Source organism: Solanum dulcamara, chromosome 1 (genome assembly GCF_947179165.1).
Source record: "Solanum dulcamara chromosome 1, daSolDulc1.2, whole genome shotgun sequence".
Classification (NCBI taxonomy): Eukaryota; Viridiplantae; Streptophyta; class Magnoliopsida; order Solanales; family Solanaceae; genus Solanum; species Solanum dulcamara.
The window spans coordinates 9,282,196-9,301,428 of record NC_077237.1 but is presented as its reverse complement, the minus strand read 5'-3'; the positions used below and the strand labels follow the sequence as shown (position 1 = coordinate 9,301,428).

The 19,233-nt window shown below is 36.5% G+C and overlaps 1 protein-coding gene across 3 annotated transcripts in view; it reads left to right on the top strand.

The window, feature by feature from the left end:
* LOC129901202 (uncharacterized) overlaps positions 1–18,340 on the top strand; it is a 34,775-nt gene extending 16,435 nt beyond the window's left edge. For all 3 annotated transcript variants that reach the window (XM_055976336.1, XM_055976329.1, XM_055976343.1), the window contains exons 6-12: positions 1,051–1,200; positions 6,279–6,574; positions 13,769–14,190; positions 14,314–14,530; positions 14,868–15,164; positions 17,312–17,607; positions 18,247–18,340. In XM_055976336.1, the coding sequence (XP_055832311.1) occupies positions 1,055–1,200; positions 6,279–6,574; positions 13,769–14,190; positions 14,314–14,530; positions 14,868–15,164; positions 17,312–17,400 (1,467 nt within the window). In that variant the 5' untranslated portion in view covers positions 1,051–1,054 and the 3' untranslated portion in view covers positions 17,401–17,607; positions 18,247–18,340. The remainder of the gene's footprint in view (positions 1–1,050; positions 1,201–6,278; positions 6,575–13,768; positions 14,191–14,313; positions 14,531–14,867; positions 15,165–17,311; positions 17,608–18,246) is intronic.
* Positions 18,341–19,233: the final 893 nt, after the last annotated feature.

The window sequence follows — 19,233 nt, the reverse complement described above, 5'->3', positions numbered from 1 at the left end:
CAAGGACTCTTTTTTTTTAACCCCTCCCTAGGGAACTCCCACCTTTTCGCTCCCTTGGTGACTCGAACTCACAGCCTCAGGGTTGGAAGTGGAGGGTGCTTACTATACGAGTGCACTCTGTGGGTTACTATGTGTATAAGTTTTACAAATTGGCCTAGAAGTTGGCATGCTCTTGTATTGTACACTCTCTCTTATTGGTTATGCATAAAAGTCTTAACTTTATGAAGTTTCCTGTATGTGTTTGCTATGTTACTCCGACTCTCCAAAAATGTTGCCCCACTCGTTTTTCAGACTTTTCTTTCTTCAAAATCTATTACCACTTTTTTTTTAAATTAAATTTTAGAAAATGGACAAATTGTTCTAACAATTGTTTTGAAAAATGCAGATACGTATTTTACATTTTAGTCCATTGTTATAACAAAACACCAACTGTATATTTTACTCTTTACATTTTGGCAAAAAGTTCTTACATTTTTACCACTATCTCAGTTGTTCTGTTTGTAAATTTAGTTGGTTCATCTTAGGGATGCAATTTCATCAGTATCTTTTGACTCTGTGGCTTGTAATTGAAATTCCGGAAAAAGGGACAAAATTGTTTCTGTACTTTCCATCGGGTTCATCATACAATCAAAAAAATTGATCTTATTGAGAAATCAATGTCTTACTCCATACTTTGACTAAACCATAGCCCGACAAAGGATTCGGTCCAATTTGGACGCCCATTTAGTAGGTGCCAACCAGACCCCATCATTGATTTGAGATCTTGATAAGTGAATATCCGGTCTATTCAATGCTAGACATAATGAGTACAAGGGCCTCAAAGAAAATTCTTTGGACATATATGATAAAGTGCAACCATTTTTAACAGAACTTCAGTCATAAGAAATTTTAGGCACTATGTCTGAAGTTTGATTTTGTCTAGTCTAACTGCAGACATGGCATGTCTAAAATGGTATATGTGCAGAAAATTTATAAAGGTGAGCACAAGTTAAATGACGGTATCAAAATACCCGCCCCGTGATGTTTTTACAATTGTGTTTGTGGAGATAGGTACATGGGTAATTTAGAGAGGTCCCGAACCACGCACGCACTCCCTCAGCAATATAAAACAACCCTAGCATTCAAATCGAACACAAAAGGAAAATTGCAAACAAAGGAAGATATCAAAAGCCGTCAAAGCAAATGGATGTTGTTGATGAGGTAAGTTCTTTTATTAACCACATTTTTGTTGTTTGCCTAAAGGTGTATAATTCCTATGCTTAATTTTACTTAAATTGTTAAAAATGTGTTGGACCTAGTGTGATGGTATTTGAGCCAAGGGTCTATAGGAAACCACCTCTCCAACTTTGAGGTGGGGGATAATGTCTGCATACATTGTCCCTTCCCAGACTCCACTTTGTGGGACTACACTGAGTATGTTGTTTTTTGTCATTGCTATAGTATTTGGTTGTAATAGAAAGTCAATTTATAGTCCCTTTTATTCAGACACCAGTTTATGCATTCAGTGAGTTATTTTGTCAAACATGATGGGAATGCTTAAAAGTACTTCACTCATCTGTCCCTTCCTCTACTTGAAAGTTTCAGTTTTATTAGTAATTGTTTGTAATTAGTAGATAGAAGAAATCAAAAGTTTTATCTTCTTAAAACTCTTGGTTGATGTCTAATATTCAAATACTATGATCACTCTTTGTTGTCCTATCTATCTCACAGTTATCACTTCCCAGAGGAAATACTTGCTGATATACTCAGGAAGTTATCTGTGCGGTCTCTTCTTCGTCTCAAATGTGTCATAAAATTTTGGAAAACATTGATCTCCAAGCCTTACTTTAAGATGAAGCATCTCAAATATGCTAAAAATGATCAAAATTCCTAGAATTTCTTATTTGCCAAAAGTGCCACAATGATCGTATATTTTCAATCTATTCTTGTCTTTTATCGTCGGTTCAACTGGTTGATTATGTGCAGAAACTTGATTGCCCTTCAAACTCTAAACCAGGTTATTGCGCAATCAATTGTTTTTGCAATGGCTTGACTATCATCATTGTTTGTGATAATAATGTGGATTCGAGACACCCAACCTGTTGCTATGTAATCTCTCCACAAGAGAATCAATAGTACTTCCACATCCACGATTTCGCTTGGAGGAATTTTGGGATTGCCTTATGACAAAACTAGTGGCGACTATACGATCCTTATTATTCACGATGTCAAATATAGTGGTGAATTAGATGATTACCAACTACCTAATGAAATTCTCGCACTGAAAAGTGGTCTCGGGAGAGAAACTGATACACATCCTTGTGGGCTTAAGAATGTGTTGTCTGGTATGCATTCTTTGGCATGTGTTGTCTGGTATGCATTCTTTGGCATTTGCACACAAGGCATTTCAAAACAAAAATTTTTGTGGTTTCATTTAGTATTTCAAATTAGGTGTACAGAGAAATTTTGTTGCCTGATTTTTCCATTATCATGTTACAACCTCTTGATTCTTATTAGGTTATCTTTTGATCGCTGATTTTTTGGTTTCAATTACTAAAGCTGTCAGATTGCTTTTTTCATGTTTACAGAGAGAAACAGCATGAGCTTTTTATATGCTTAGAAAGAAGTGGTTAAACCCCCTTCTCATTTACCTATTATTCTTTGTCTTGTCTTATATACTGATTGCAATGAGTAATGCACTGTTTATTCTTAGTTCTGTGGAACGGCCTCATAGCTGGATTGATAATTAATACTCTGAATTAATCAATTCAAAATTTGCTACTTAGAGCTGTTTACAATTGCAATATCATAAAGGACTGGTCTTTTGGGCCGTGAGGTGGGCTCAAGTGCAATCCCACAAGTGGGGTCTGGTGAGGGTAAGATGTACGCAGACCTTACCCCTCTACCTTTGTGGGATAGAGAGGCTGTTTCGATAAGCCAAAGATTTTTTTCCATGTTTAAAAATACAGTTAACCAACATGTTAACTAATCGATTACGATAAATTGGATTGAATTTTGCAAGTTTTTTTCTGCACTACCTCGACCTGACATGAGTGTGAAACGAGTTCAAGATCGGATTTTTTAGTTTAATTTTGGAATAAAATTTCTATTTCAAGCGTAATTAAATAGAAAAAAATATTTATACGTGAAGGACGACCTGTGACTAATACTGTTGTAACAGTAATTTTGTTTAGTGTAAAGCGCAAAACTCAAAAGCCTCAGTTTTATGTTTCTCCCTCTTGTTGCTCCTGTGAGAAATATATAAGAGAAAAATATTATTAAATTGTGTATCTACATTATTACACGGAGACCCTATTTATAGATACTACAGTACAATCCTTTATCAACTAGGATACTATTTACTATTTCTATTTTATTCCTATTCTTATTTTAAATAGGATTGTCTATACCTATTCCTATTCTAACACTCCCCCTCAAGCTAGTGCATACAAGCCATATGTAACTAGCTTGTTACAAATGTAATTAATATGAGGACCAATGAGGAGCTTGGTGAGAGATCTGCAAGTTGATCACTCGACTTCACAAAATTGACAGTCAATCTCAATGCGTTCAGTCTTCTCATGAAATACTGAATTTGATGTATAGTGCCGGTCAATGTGCTTGGTCTTTGCATGAAATACTGGATTTGATGCATAATGTCGATAAAATACAGAGTGATAAAGTCCTGAATTGCAGTGTTAAACTTCCCAAACCAAGCTTGAGAAGACTATTTTAGAGCATAGAGTGACTTACACAATTAACATACAAGGCTACCAGACTCTCCCTGAGCAATAAAACTAGGTGGTTGCTCCATCTAGACTCCTTCACAATGTGGCGATCGCCGAAAAGTGCTCAAAATCTGGTATAAAATATATGGATCGTCTTGGAATCAATAGAAGAGTCGACATTAAACAAGAAAGTCACAAAAAAATTAGTCAGAACATACTCACGCGTCGGAGTATTAGATTTGATGGCTAAATGTGGCACAATCAGAGAAACAAAATTATATGGGTAAGGTCGGAATGATGGCATGACCCTACTGAAAAGTAGAAATTATATGAGTAGGGTCGGAATGATGGCACGACCCTACACAAATAAGAAAGTAGCCACCGGAAAGATGTCACAGTTCTATACAAATTGGACACCAAAAAGATGGCATGGTGCTACACAAATTAAATATGAAAAAAGTAGTCACCGGAAAGATGGCACGGTGCTACACAAACAATGATGGATTTGGGGTTGACACAAAACAGCCCTAGAAAGTCACCGAAAATTGACGCATAGTGACCTGTCTGATTGAGTTTTCTTCCCTTGAATATGAGATTCATACATATATCATTGATCCTACTTTTGTTAACATAACCATTGGCCAAACAGGCAGCATATATGAGTAATAGCCGCCCACCGACAGCAAAAGCTCTTTGATTCTGTACCAAGATCGTAGAGGCTTTGATACCATGTAAGAAATATAAGAGAAAAATATTATTGAATTGTGTATCTACATTATTACACAGCGACCCTATTTATAGACACTACAATACAATCCTTTACCAACTAGGATACTATTTACTATTTCTATTCTTATTACTATTCTTATTCCTATTCCTATTCTAAGTAGGATCGTATATACCTATTACTATTCTAATAGCTCCCACATGTCACAAAGAAGTTCAAACAAAAAACCAAAGTTTAACCTTTTCTTTTCTCTGTGTTGGCAACCGTGGGATTTGGCTTTTTCTTCCTCCTCCTCCCCCCCTCCTCCCCCCAATTCTCTATCTTCTTTTCTTGTTCTTTTACTCTTTACTCTATTCTTTTCCCTAACCATCACCGCTTGTAGAACAAAAATACCAACTCAGCATTCTCTGCCTTTTTTCTCAAGCTCTGTTTCTCCATAAAGCATCAAACTTTTTCTATATTTGAGGTAAGTTAGTACTAATTACGTGCTTAGCTTGTTTTTCTTGAATTCCAGTTCTTTTTTGCTGCTTGTCAGTGTGATCATTTGATGTCTTCTCAATGCTGGTTCAATCTTGTGTGTTTTTGTTCTTGTACGTGATTAATCTTTGAAAATCAGCAAACCCCATTTCGTTTTTCATGTGGGTTTGGGCTTCATTATTTTTTTTCATTGTGAATTTGGTCCTTGGTTGGTAATTCTTGAAAAAAAATATTTGTTCTTTGTAGCTGAGTTGTATTGAGATTTTTCTAGAATCAATTAATTACTGTATTTTCAGGATACAGTTAACCAACATGTTAAATAATCGACTACGATAAATTGGATCGAATTTTGCAGGTTTTTTTTTCTGCACTACCTCGACCTGACATGAGCTGAAACGGGTTCAAGATCGGATTTCTTAGTTTAATTTTTGAATAATATATATATGTGTGACTAATACTGTTGAAACACTATTTTTGTTTAGTGTGAAGGACAAAACTCAAAAGCTTCAGTTTTGTGTTTCTCCCTCTTATTGCTCCCACACTTCATAAAGAAGTTCAAACCAAAACCCAAAGCTCAACCTTTTGCTTGTGTTGGCAACAATGGCATTTGGCTTTTTCTCCCCCCTTCTCTCTCTTCTTTTCTTGTTCTTTTACTCTTTACTCTATCCTTTTCCCTAACTGTCACCGCTTGTAGACAAAAGACCCAACTCAGCATTCTCTGGCTTTTCTCTCAGTTTCTCTATAAAGCAACAAACTTTTGCTATTTTTGAGGTCAGTTAATACTATTTACGTGCTTAACTTGTTTTTCTTGAATTCTGGGTTCTTTTTTGCTGCTTGTAAGTGTGATCACTTGATGTCTTCTCAATGCTGGTTCAATCTTGTGTGTTTTTGTTCTTATACATGATTAATCTTTGAAAATCAGCAAACCCCATTTCGTTTTTCACGTGGGTTTGGGCTTCATTTTTCTTTTCATTGTGAATTTTGTCCTTGGTTGGTAATTCTTGAAAAAAAATATCTGTTCCTGGTAGCTGGGTTGTATTGAGAGTTTTCTGGAATCAAGGTTAGTTTATCTTCGGATTAAGCAAAATTCTGTCTGTTTTTCATTTGGGGTTGTGGTTTGATGCTGTTTTTCATTGTTTATATGATCATTAGGGGCTAATTGTTGGAGAAATCTGTTCTTTGTATCTGATGTTCTTAGTTACAATCATTTCTGTTTGTTCGATCGGGTCCTAAATTGTAACAGAACTTGGGAGGATTATGTTTGCTCATGACTCTAACCTAAAATAATTGTTTATGTTTCTGGAATAAGGGTGTTTAAGAACTGGGCTGTTCTTCAATTAATCCAAACTGTTTCTCTGTGTCATTAGGATGGATACAGATAGTCATGTATTTAGTTCGTGGGAAGAGCACGTTGTTTCTCAGGAGAAAGGCCGTCGTGTTGTGCACTACTTCTTGAAGGATACCTCAGGGGAGTTAATCCTTGCTGTGGTGGGTACTGAGAGAAGTTCAAGGCGCATGCTATATGTTGTCTCAGAGGATTATTTGGATGCTTTTGGGCATACAAGTACCATAAATTCTGACAAAAAGTGGCGTGCAAGAAAAGACGTAGTGGAATGGCTGACATTTTTGATTTCAAAGCATCACCGATCACCACCTATTTCAAGTATGTATAATCATGTTGCAGTGTAAGATTTCAGTTACATGAGATTTGCAGTATTTATTGGCATACATGTACATCAAATGCTCTCATTTCTAGTATTTAGCATATCCTGAAGAAGTTGATCATAGAATATTGACTGCTGGTTACACCCGATCAATCTAGAGACGGCAGATGTCTTGTGATCATGTCTAAAAGCAACAATGTTCAAGTTCTGCGAATGACCAAACTTTATCAATTTGATGGGTTGATATCAGTCTCACTTTTTGTGAACTATTCATTGGCTACAGTGCTTTGCTAATCTAATTTGAAGATGAAAAATCTCTTTTTGATGAGTTTGTAGATGAAAGAATCTTACGCTTCGACAGGAAAGAAACTAAATTATGTCACGATTATTGTTTCCATAAAGAAGCCTCCCTCCCATGGGTTTTTTGGGGATGGAGCAGTGGAAGATGGTGAAAAGTTATTTCCAGTTCTACTTTGATTTTGTGATTATTGTTCACGATTTCAGTTTTCCAGGCACTAGCTGAATTTTCAATTTAGTTGTGCATCTGGATTTTACCTAGAGTGGTGTACTGATGGTAGTTCTTTGTATCACGGAAATGGATAATCCTTGTTTGAAGAATAAATGAGAACTTATCTTCCTAAGTAATTACTTCAGTATGCTTTGTTTTTGCAAGGAAAGTATACTTTGTGCTCCTTGTTCTAACCACTGTCGTCGCCTGTGTGTTGTTGTACTTAAAAATGTGCAGCGCACAAGTTTATGGTTTAGTATAATATCATGAGTCATTCAATCCTAAAGCCTAAATTACTATGTGATTCGGACTTCAACTGTTCTGTTTGATTGTTGAGACACATAACCTAATTTAGAATAATAGGTTGGGGGGGGGGGGGGGGCTCAAAGAGAGGCATCTTCACAGTGACAACATGTTACGATCAATTGAATGCAACAGATGGAATGACAACACTTTGGCCCTGGAAGGTGGTCTGGAATACAAAACTCCCCCCAAAAGTTAAGGATTTCCTTTGGACAGCCCTTCATAATGCCATCTTAACCCAGGACAACCTGAGAAAAAGAGGTATTCCAGTGGTGAACTTGTGTTTTATGTGCCAAAACAACTTAGAGACTGTAAACCACTTGCTATTGCATTTCCCTGAGGCAGCTGATTTTTGGACTATATTTTTGGCAATTGTTGGAATTAGCTGGACAACCCCTCTCAACCTACAACAAGCAGTTGAAAGTTGGAGTTCATGGAAAGTGACAAGACCATCAACAAGATCTGATAGATGATCCCAACTAGTATTTTTTGGTGTTTATGGACAGAAAGAAACAAAAGATGTCATGATGGGACTTCAACTCCCAATTGCTTCTCTTAGATCTAAGTATTTGTTGAAGCTTTATAGCTGGAGCAACCTTTCTCCTATAAATGATATCATCCGCCTTCAAGGTTTTATCAGTTCTCTCTCAGTGGCTTAGCAGCCTTGAACTTTTTGCTTCCGGTTCTTAACTCCCAGATCTTACTTGTTTTTTTGCACTATTTGGAGTTATAACCATTTGATTTGTAATCTTTCATACATCTTCTTGATGCCTTTTCAGTAAAACAACTTATATCATTAAAAAAAACTTAATATAGAACATTAGTGATGGCCAATCTCGTGACGTCTTAACATTAGCTACCAATATATATTAAAGTTGCACCATAACAATGCAAAAGGACTTGACAAAATCCCAACCAAGCTTAGGCTATTTCTTCACAAGGATCCTATCATGTCAACTAGTGATTCAGCCTCCTCAACTTAGCTTTTTTATACCAAAAATGAAACAAAAAAATACAATTCATCTTGATTTTCTGCACAAAATCGTATTTGTCTTCAAAAGCTTCACTTCCCAATAGTCCACCATATACAAGTAAGGACAAGTTTCCACCAATTTTCTGACTAACTGCCCCGTCATTCTGATTACAACATTTCAGTAAATCAACCCTTGTTGATGGCATTGACCATCTGATTCCTACCATGTTCAAGAATAGGGTCATAATTTTCCAGGACAATGAATGAATAAGTGACCGTTATTTTCCCTAGCAGCTCCGCACAAAAAGCATCTAGAACACAATTGAAATTCTCTTCTTTGAAGTTTATCCCATGTGAGGCAAGCATTTCATTCTACGAGCCAAGAATAGCACACCACCTTAAAAGGAGACTTCACAGGGTATTTTGTCTTGCCCTTGCTGAGAGGCTCTTCTGTACTCTTGTAACCAGGCAATAGACAAATAATCATACAAAAGATTATGGGTTTCCTCAGTATCATCACGTAACAAAAATGACGAGATTAGCTCCCAAGAGTGTGGCCTAGTTGTAGTAATGAATTGTAAGATTTGTAATATTCGATGAAGATGAGGAGATTAAGGGTGAACGTTGTTCATCATATTAGGATTAAATTATCCGGTCAATCGATATTTGTTAGTCTTTTTCAGGCTATACTTCTTACTATCTAACTTAAGACAACTGGACTGCTATTCAATCTTTTAAATTTAAATTAATTCCCTATTTTATAAACAGTATTCATCATATTTGCTTAATTTTTGCTATCATGAATAAATAAATACATTCCCGATTTGACAAAAACGATGATCGTAAGGTATGTACTCCATCACGATCTCGGATGAAACTATCCATGGAATCGTGTTCCGTTTAAAATGTATATCATCTCTGTTCTTAACCAAGATTCATGTTAAGCTCCGTCTCGGAACCTTGTGGTATTAGGAGTAAAGCATCCCGAGGTTGGTGTGTCTCATTGAGCGTGGAAAAGCATTGGAAGCCTAATTCATTTCTTAAGAGCTGTTTCTTTTTCCATCCCCCGTCCCGACATAGCGTTTCGGTTCCAGTTCTTCAGAACAATCAACTTATGTCTTCCTTTTTCATTGATTTAGGTGATTATCAACATGTGTATGGAAATTAGATAGGAAAATTGCTTAATTCAAATATGCATTTTGTAAGTGAAACATGTAATAATCAGTTGGATTAGAAGCAATTGCTCTTGGATCCAGTACACCAATTTTTGAACTTAGAGTGCCAAGATATATTACTACCTATCACATTACACAACATAGGGACCAAGATCGGATGTGCTCTTATTCTAAATTGTACAAGGGAAGATAATTTGCATCATTACTTGTTTTGCTTCAATTTTGGCTTAAGTTACTACCTTCATGTCATTAATTGATTTGAGCTCATAAGAGGTCCCCATCAAGTGATTGTTACGAATTTTAACACGATGTTCAAAAATATAAACATATCATTAAATAAATCACAATGCATGGTGGACTAAGTTGCTCGCTCTTCACTTTTGGTGCAGCACCCGTGTCAACACGGCATGGGTGTGGGATCCATACTGGATTTAGTAATAATAGGGGCATTTATGAACCAAACTCTCGACTGTAGGGACATTTTTATACTAAACTATTAACTGAGGGCATTTTTTTTCAAGTTCACATAGTTTAAGGGCCATTTTGACTTTTATCCATTTTATAAATCAATATGCATGTTGGACTTAACTGCTTGGACTCTTCATTTTTGGTGTTGCATCCATGTTGAGATGATATGGGTGTGGGCTAAGTTGCGGAGACTCCACTTTTAATGTTGCACCCTTGTCAGATTCTTCAAAAATACACTGCTTTTGGAGAATCCAACATGTACCCATTGACATTTTTGAGGAGTCCAAGCAACATAAGGTGTGGGTATGAGGTCCATACTGGTCAACTAATTTTGGATACTTTGACCAAAATCAATGGAGAAATTCGGGAAAAACTAAGGTGAAATTGAATAAAATGAGTGCCTTGTATATAGAAATTTCTATGTTAGTTCTTTTTCCTTGTATCTCCTCCTAGAATTCTCCCTTTTGATCAGTAAGTTTTCCTCATAGCACCTTGTAAGATTTGCACGTAATGTCTCATAATTTGAATCTAAAACTCTACTTTTAGATATTTGAATTATTTTAGCCAAATCCCCACACCCGTATCTGTACATAGATCCATACCCTTGAATTTTAAAATTTAGACCATGAAGGATCCGACCTCTAGATCCGCACCTGTATCGAACAGCTGCACGCAAGTCCGAACCACTTAGAAGTTGGAGTGCAATTCTTATCGTTCTATTGGTTTTGTTATTATTCATTTATAATAGCCAACATAAAAATTTGTGCATCCTTACATTTTAAGTTTTGAATCATATTTTAATCACTGTGAAATTGGCTCCTCACTAGGAAACTCTTTTTCTTTTGATGTCATTAACATCATGAGAGAAATTCCTTTTTTAGTGAATTAACATATTTTTTATCTTAAATAATTTAAAGAAGTTTTACGTGATCTATTTTAAGTAGATCTACGACAATTTTACTTCATGCTGCACAATTTGGTTTGTTCTCATGATTAAGAAGCTCCTTATGTCTAGGTTTTGGGCTGCAATTTATAGAAAGCTATAGTATAAACGGTAAAGATCCTATAGGGAAAAGATACTATTTTTAATTTGCAATATTATGAATCTATTAAAATTGTGTAGGATCTCTGTGTATGTGAATTTTCCATACATCTCCAGTTCCAAACCCGGATAATAAAGAAGATCCAAAGAGGGTTTTACTAGGTGGAGGACCAGTTTTGAAACTCATCCCAAATGAATCCTTTGAATATTGGATTCAGGTCTGTATTGAGGTGAATTGATATATAGTATTCATATAGCTGATTCAACTAGGTCATTTCCTTCTTTTCTTCGAGAAGAAGCATAACAAAAGGGGGGTAAGTCCACAAAACATGGTCTTATCTCTAGTTCATCTTATCGACTTGCCAATGTCCGTGAGCTTTTATTGTGGGGGGAGAGGGAAACTCCGAGGCAGAGCCATGATTTTAAGTTTGTGGGCTCGGGATTCTAGTCCTTCCAAGTTATTGGTTTCTAAATTAATAATTTGTACATAGTAATGAATATTTTAACGCTAATCTAGGGTTTGGACCAAAGCTATTGGGTTCGGCCAAACCTGTAACCAAAACTTTAATTCCGCCCTTGGAGGGAGTTTCCATTGGTACTTAGATACTAGAAGGGCTTGTGCTATTTTAGTAGACGTTTGGACATAAAAATGTGAAATTCGTAAAAAATAAGTAGTATTTGAAAAAAAGTTGAAAAGTGGTAATTGGAAACTAAAGTTGTATTTGGACGTGAATACAACTTGGAAATGTTGAATTTTTATGAGTGTTTTATAGTGAAAATGTGAAAACATGTATATTCTAACAATTCTATGTCCAAACATGATTCCAAAATACAATTCCAAGAAAAAGTGAAAATTATTCATAGCCAAACATGCCCTAAAAGACTTGGACGGGACAATGTTTGAAAGAATAGCTAAAGTGGAAGCTTCAACCTCTTAATTAGTTTAGGCGCTAGCATTGCCTTTTACTTTTTTGATGAATATCTATCTTCCTACCAATGCTTCTACCTTAAGGTTGTGTGCGGTATGATGGAAAATGTTTTCCATTGAAGTATTAGATTACTTGAATATTTACCTGATAAAAAGAATTTGAGTACTATTAAGGGTGGGACTGTGTATTACCAGAATGGCCACCGCATTGTGTTATACAAAAATGCCCACTTCCATGTGTTTGACTGCACTTGTGGTAGACCCAAAATAAATACAACCATTACTTAGTATCTTAGTAATCTCGATGGTGTATCTAACCTTCTGAGTCCATCTTTCCTCTATATTCAATTTTAATAGTGTTTGAGGAGAGATCCAGGTAAAAGTTTGCATTTAACAATTGAAAAAGGTTAAAAAAGAAATCGAGATAAGAGTTTCCTACTACACTATGCCATCCTTGTTTTTCCCTGATAAAAGTCTAGAATGTATATCTTTCTTTTTCTTGATACAATCGATTTTAGCTCTTTGACATAAAAGGGAAAGGGGGTTTACAGTTCTTGGCCTTTTGTTTATTCAATTCTTGCTCTAGTTAATTGGCGAGATAACCGATGAAGAATATATGGTGTTGATGCTATTCTCCTTTCATTTTCTTGATAGCATTTATAAGTCTTTTGTGTGGGTATCACATAAAAGTTGATGGCATCCTTGCTCTAACGTGCAAGGGCGCAATCTCACCTCTTTTCAACTTCCATCGTGAACGAGAAAGGGGTTAAATGCCAGAAAATGATCCTTGAGGTGCACTTCCTTGGGGAAAGAGAAGGTCGATTGGCCCTTAAGTTGGGTGGTGGGGGCAAGGGAGTTGAGGGTCTATTAAAAACAGTCTCTCTATCTCTACGAGGTAGAGTTAAGGACGGTGTGAGTTTACACTGGTATGTTGTTGTTGATGCAATGAGGGTGTTTTATATAGCATTCAACGAATAATGAAGTCATCCTTCTTAAATAGGTAATAATAATGAGTCTTCCCTTTGCTTCTTACGCCATATAGAATTTCACTTGAACAATTTATTTTATATCTCGATATTTTAAAGATCTATTGTGTTGAATGTGTAGTATGCAGTTTGGATCTTCCTCTTATCTTTTTCTTCCCTTTTTCATTTTTCCTTTTATGCATCTATATGTGATCCTTAATATCATGCATATTTGGTAATCTTATTAGTGTTGATGCATTTTTCAACTTCCTCTGTATGCTTTGCTTTTAATTGACATTGGTGTATATGTTTTGTGTTGTGCTTTCATGTTCATGTAGATCCCAATTTTTTTTATGACCATGTAGATTCCAATTAATTACTAGCCAATTTTAAAGAAGATTTTCTTTAAAGAACTGTAGACCAGGCGGCTGAACTTTTTTGAATTAAATCCTAGTTTTTGGTTTGATGTACTTGGTAAATGTTGTCATAATATTGTTGCCATATTTCAGCAATGAATTCTTTGTTCTTCTCGATGGTTATATGCACATGAAGAATTTAAAGTTTATGTGCTCATAAAGATTAAGATTACACCTGATAGATGATCTATCCCATAGCCGACTATGGAATTGTAGGCCTTGAACGTCCTTGTTTTAAGCTGAATCCCCAGTAAATTTCAGTATACGTTGCAAAGTTGCTTATGAATTTTGAGTTGTTGATGCTGTATAAAATTGGATCTCTGTAGAAAGAATGCTAAGCCTAGTAATAAATTATTTTTATCTTAACTTTAATCTACTTCACATTATAGTAATTTAGACTTCCCTTATCTTGTAGATACCCCGAGAAGAGAAACTAGAAGGAGTGCTTTGATGGCTGGTCACATATCTGATGAGGTCTCACAAAATATAACCCGAGAAGATCCTTCAACGCAAGGACCTAGGGGGAGTAGAAGCGTCGGTGAGAGTGACCATTCTGGTATCAGAAAGTCAATTCCTGGTAACCAGATAGCACAAGCCAAACCACCAACTTACCCGAAGTTAAAAATAAAATTTCCAAACATAGGACCAGTAGGAATTCAGCTTGTTGAGCCTCAATATATGCGGTCTTTTGAAGTTGGTGACAACGTAGAGGTTCTTTGCCACGATAGTGGCATGAAAGGCTGCTGGTTCAGGTGTAAAGTCTTGCATGTATCACAAAAACGCCTGAAAGTTCAATATGATGACGTCCAGGATTGTGATGGTCTTGAAAAGCTTGAGGTACCTTATCCACTGCGACTATAACTTAATTTTATATACTATAACTTATGATCTACTTACGTATATTGACTTGTCCGTTCTCCCTTCACCTTGTTTCCTCATCACCTTTGCTTGATTTTATAGGAATGGATTCCTTCCTACAAAGTTGCAGGCTCTGATAAATTGGGCATGAGATGCACAAGACGCCTCGCAGTTCGTCCCCGGCCTCTGGAGGATTCTGCTGACTATTCTTTTGAACTAGGAGCTGCAGTTGATGCTTGGTGGTCTGACGGGTGGTGGGAAGGTGTTGTTGCTGGATTTGATGTCTCTGGAAGCAGTCATCTTCAGGTTTACTTCCCTGGTAAGAAATAACTGTCCCCAAAACTAAAAAGTTAAAATAGAAATGGAAAACATGAAATAAAAGGAGAATTCTTGCTTATCGGTTGATGCATAGCAACTTTGCGTAAGGATAACTCAGCTGCCAATGGATGCAAAATTGGAGTCTCGAATTATTTTCAATTCTTACTTGAACTCGTATGTCTAAGCTCAGCATTGTCATAAATTGTCTTTCTAACTCATCAGTGGAAAAAGTTTTAAATAGTAGGCCTAGCTTCTGGATAATTTGTTGTCTGGAACTTTAAATGATTGATGTTGGTCATGGACTGATGCCCCAATGTGTTTTTTTATCCCAATAATAGGCGAGAACATATTATTGGAGATCCAAAGGAATAACGTGAGGACTTCAAGAGACTGGGTTGATGACAAATGGGTTGAAGTTGAGGGAAAGAAAGACATAAAGTCGTTCATAAGCTCGAGTTTAACCTATGTATCCAGGTGCAGTATCAAAGAGCCAGGGAACTGCGAAAATCAGATGGCTCCCAAGCTTGTGGCCCCTGAAGACAACAAAATGGCTTCAACTTCTAAACACTCAGCGGAGAAGCAAGACACTGATGTGCTTAAACTGAAAAGGCGATGGTGTAATGATTTTCTTGCAGGTAACAAGAACTGATTTCAGACAATTCTACAAGTGATAATGCTATCATCTAGCACTCGTCAGTTCTTTCCAGTAATGGTGAAATACTTTTGGCACTGTGGGTATAGTTTAACTTGTAAGTAACTCTCAGCGGTGCTCGATTTGGCTTTGTAAATGTGTAGGTCTTTGACAAAAAATACATGGAAAAGGTATCTTAAAGAGCTATAGGCAAGCACTCTTTTTTTTTTACCCCTCCCTAGGAGCGCCCATCTTTTCGCTCCTTTAGTGACTAGAACTTACAACCTCAGGGTTGGAAATGGAGGGTGCTTACCATCCGAGCGCACTCTTTTGGTTTGTATATGTATGTGTTTTACAAATTGGACAAGAAGTTGGCATTTTCTTGTATTGTACACTCTCTTATAAGTTATGTATAAAAGTTGTAACTTTATGAAGTTTCCTCTGAGTATGTGTTTGCTATGTTACTCTGACTCTCCAAAAATGTTGCCTCGCCCGTTTTTCGGACTCCTTTTTCTTGAAAATCTATTACCAGTTTTTTTTTATTTTAGAAGATGAGCAAAATGTTTTTTAACAGTTTATCAGCAGCAGAAACACACTAGTACGATCAGATAGTTCTTTGCTTCCATAAATACCTTAATTTGGCTTTATTCTCGTACTGATTGAGCTGCACAATTTCCTCTTTGCTTAAAAAAGAAATGGGTGTTGATAGATCAAAGACTCACAAATCTTGTTACCACCTAATCAATGAGTTTTGTCCCTGTTTTGTTGCTTCAGCACACTTGATGTTACCTTGTTACTAAAAGGTGGTGCATACGGCGATGTTGCCCGTTTTCATTTCATGAAGGTCCTCGGCAGCGGAAAGGCGCAATCTGCTTCTGTTCGACCTGGCCATTCCGGAAGAGATTCACGTAGTGTTTATTAGTCCAAATGAAATATTATTATATTCCTCGTTAGCACAGAAAATATGATTAATATTGTGAACAAATTGAAGTTTTCTATTACGGATAGTGGATTTGTTTGTCTTTTGTTGAATTATTTTCACTGCTCTATAAGTGATTTGATAAGCCAATGATATTTTTCCGTGTTTCAGAATACAGTCATCAACATGTTAACTAATCGATTATGATAAATTGGACCAAATTGTGCAGTTTTTTTTTTCTCACTACCTCGACTTGACCATGAGCGTGAAACGGATTCAAGATTGGATTTCATAATTTTTGAATAAAGTATCTATGACTAATACTATTGCAACACTACTTTTGTTAGTGTAAAGACCAAAACTCAAAAGCTTCAGTTTTGTGTTTCTCCCTCTTGCTGCTCCCACATGTCACAAAGAAGTTCAAACAAAAACTCAAAGCACAACCGTTTGCTTGTGTTGGCAACAATGGCATTTGTCTTTTCCTCCCCACTTCTTTTCTTCTTTTCTTGTCCTTTTCCCCAACTGTCACTGCTTGTAGAACAAAAAACCCAACTCAGCATTATCTGGCTTTTTTCTCAAGCTCAGTTTCTCCATAAAGAAACAAACTTTTGCTATTTTTGAGGTAAGTTAGTACTAGTTACATGATTAGCTTGTTTTTCTTGAATTCCGGATTCTTTTTGCTGCTTGTTTCCTTTTCCAACCCTAAGCTATTTGTTGTAAGTGTGATCACCTGCTGTCTTCTCAGTGCTGGTTCGATGTTATGTGTTTTTGTTCTTGTACATGGTTAATATTTGAAAATCAGCAAGACCCATTTCGTTTTTCACGTGGGTTTGGGCTTCATTGTTGTTTTTCATTGTGAATTTGGTCCTTGGTTGGTAATTCTTGAAAAACAATATCTGTACTTTGTAGCTGAGTTGTATTGAGTGTTTTCTGGAATTAAGGTTAGTTTATCTTTGGATTAAGCAAAATTTGTCTGTGTTTCATTTGGGGTTGTGGTTTGATGCTGTTTTTTCAATGTTTATATGATCATCAGTAGCTAATTGTTTGAAAAATCTGTTCTTTGTATCTGATGTTCTTAGCTACAATCATTTCTGTTTGTTCGACCGGGTCCTAAATTGTAACAGAACTTAGGAGGCTTATATTTGCTCATGATTCTTTAGCCTAAAATGATTGTTTATGTTTAAGATCTGGGCTGTTTTTGATTAATGTAAACTGTTTCTCTGTGGCATCAGGATGGACCCAGATAATCATGTATTTATATCGTGGGAAGAGCACGTTGTTTCTCAGGGGAAGGGCTGTTGTGTTGTGCACTACTACTTGAAGGATACCTCAGGGAAGTCAATCCTTGCTGTGGTGGGTACTGAAAGAAGTACAAGGCACATACTATATGTTGTCTCAGAGGACTATTTGGGTGCTTTTGGGCATACGAGTACCGTAAATTCTGACACAAAGTGGCGTGCAAGAAAAGAGGTAGTGGAATGGCTGACGTTTTTGATTTCAAAGCTTCACCAATCACCACCTATTCCAGGTAGGTATAATCATGTAGCAGTCTTAAGATTTCAGTTACATGAGATTTGAAGTATTTATTGGTGTACATGTACATAGAATGCTCTCATTTCTAGTATTTAGCATTTCCTGAAGAAGTTGATCATAGATTATTGGCTGCTGGTTACACCCGATCAATATAGAGACGGCAGATGTCTTGTGATCATATCTAAAGCAACAATGTTCAAGTTCTGCGAATGTCCAAACTTTAGCAATTTGATGGGTTAATATCAGTTTCACCTTTTGTGAACTATTCATTGGCTACCGTGCTTTGATAATCTAATTTGAAGATGAAAAATCCCTTTGACAGGAAAGAAACTAAATTATGTCGCGATTATTGTTTCCATAAAGAAGGCTCCCTCCAGTGGGTTTTTTGGGGATGGAGCAGTGGGAGATGGTGAAAAGTTATTTCCAGTTCCATTTTTATTTTATGATTTTTGTTCCCGACTTCAGTTTTCCAGGCACAAGCTGAATTTTCAATTTAGTTGTGCATCTGGATTTTACCTAGAGTGGTGTACTGATGGTAGTTCTTTGTATCACATAAATGGATAATCCTTGTTTGAAGAATAAATAAGAACTTATCCTCCTAGGTAATTACTTCAATATGCTTCGTTTTTGCAAGGAAAGTATCAGAAAGTCAATTCCTGGCAACCAGATAGCACAAGCCAAACCACCAACTTACCTGAAGTTAAAAATAAAGGTTCCAAACATAGGACCAGTTGGAATTCAGCTCGTTGAGCCTCAATATAAGTTGTCTTTTGAAGTTGGTGACAACTTAGAGGTTCTTTGCCACGATAGTGGCATGAAAGGCTGTTGGTTCAGGTGTAAGGTCTTACAGGTATCACAAAAACGTCTGAAAGTTCAATATGATGACATCCAGGATTGTGATGGTCTTCAAAAGCTCGAGGTACCTTAACCACTGCGACTATGACTTAATTTTATATACTATAACTTATGATCTACTTACGTATATTGACTTGTCCGTTCTCCCTTCACCCTGTTTCTTCATCACCTTTGCTTGATTTATAGGAATGGATTCCTTCCTACAAAGTTGCAGGCTTTGATAAATTGGGCATGCGATGCACAAGACACCTCGCAGTTCGGCCCCGGCCTCTGGAGGATTCTGCTGACTATACTTTTGAACTAGGAGCTGCAGTTGATGCTTGGTGGTCTGACGGGTGGTGGGAAGTTGTTGTTGCTGGATTTGATGTCTCTGGAAGCAGTCATCTTCAGGTTTACTTCCCTGGTAAGAAATAACAGTCCCCAAAAACTAAGAAGTTAAAATAGAAATAGAAAACAAGAAATAAAAGGAGAATTCTTGCTTATCGGTTGATGCATAGCAACTTCGCGTAAGGATAACTCAACTGCCAATGGATGCGAAAGTGGAGTCTAATTATTTTCAATTCTTACTTGAACTCGTATGTCTAAGCTCAGCATTGTCATAAATTGTCTTTCTAACTCATCAGTCGAAAAAGTTTTAAATAGTAGGCCTAGCTTCTGGCTAATTTGTTGTCCGGAAGTTAAAATGATCGATGTTGGTCATGGACTGATGCCCCAATGTGTTTTGTTTATCTCAATAATAGGCGAGAACATATTATTGGAGATCAAA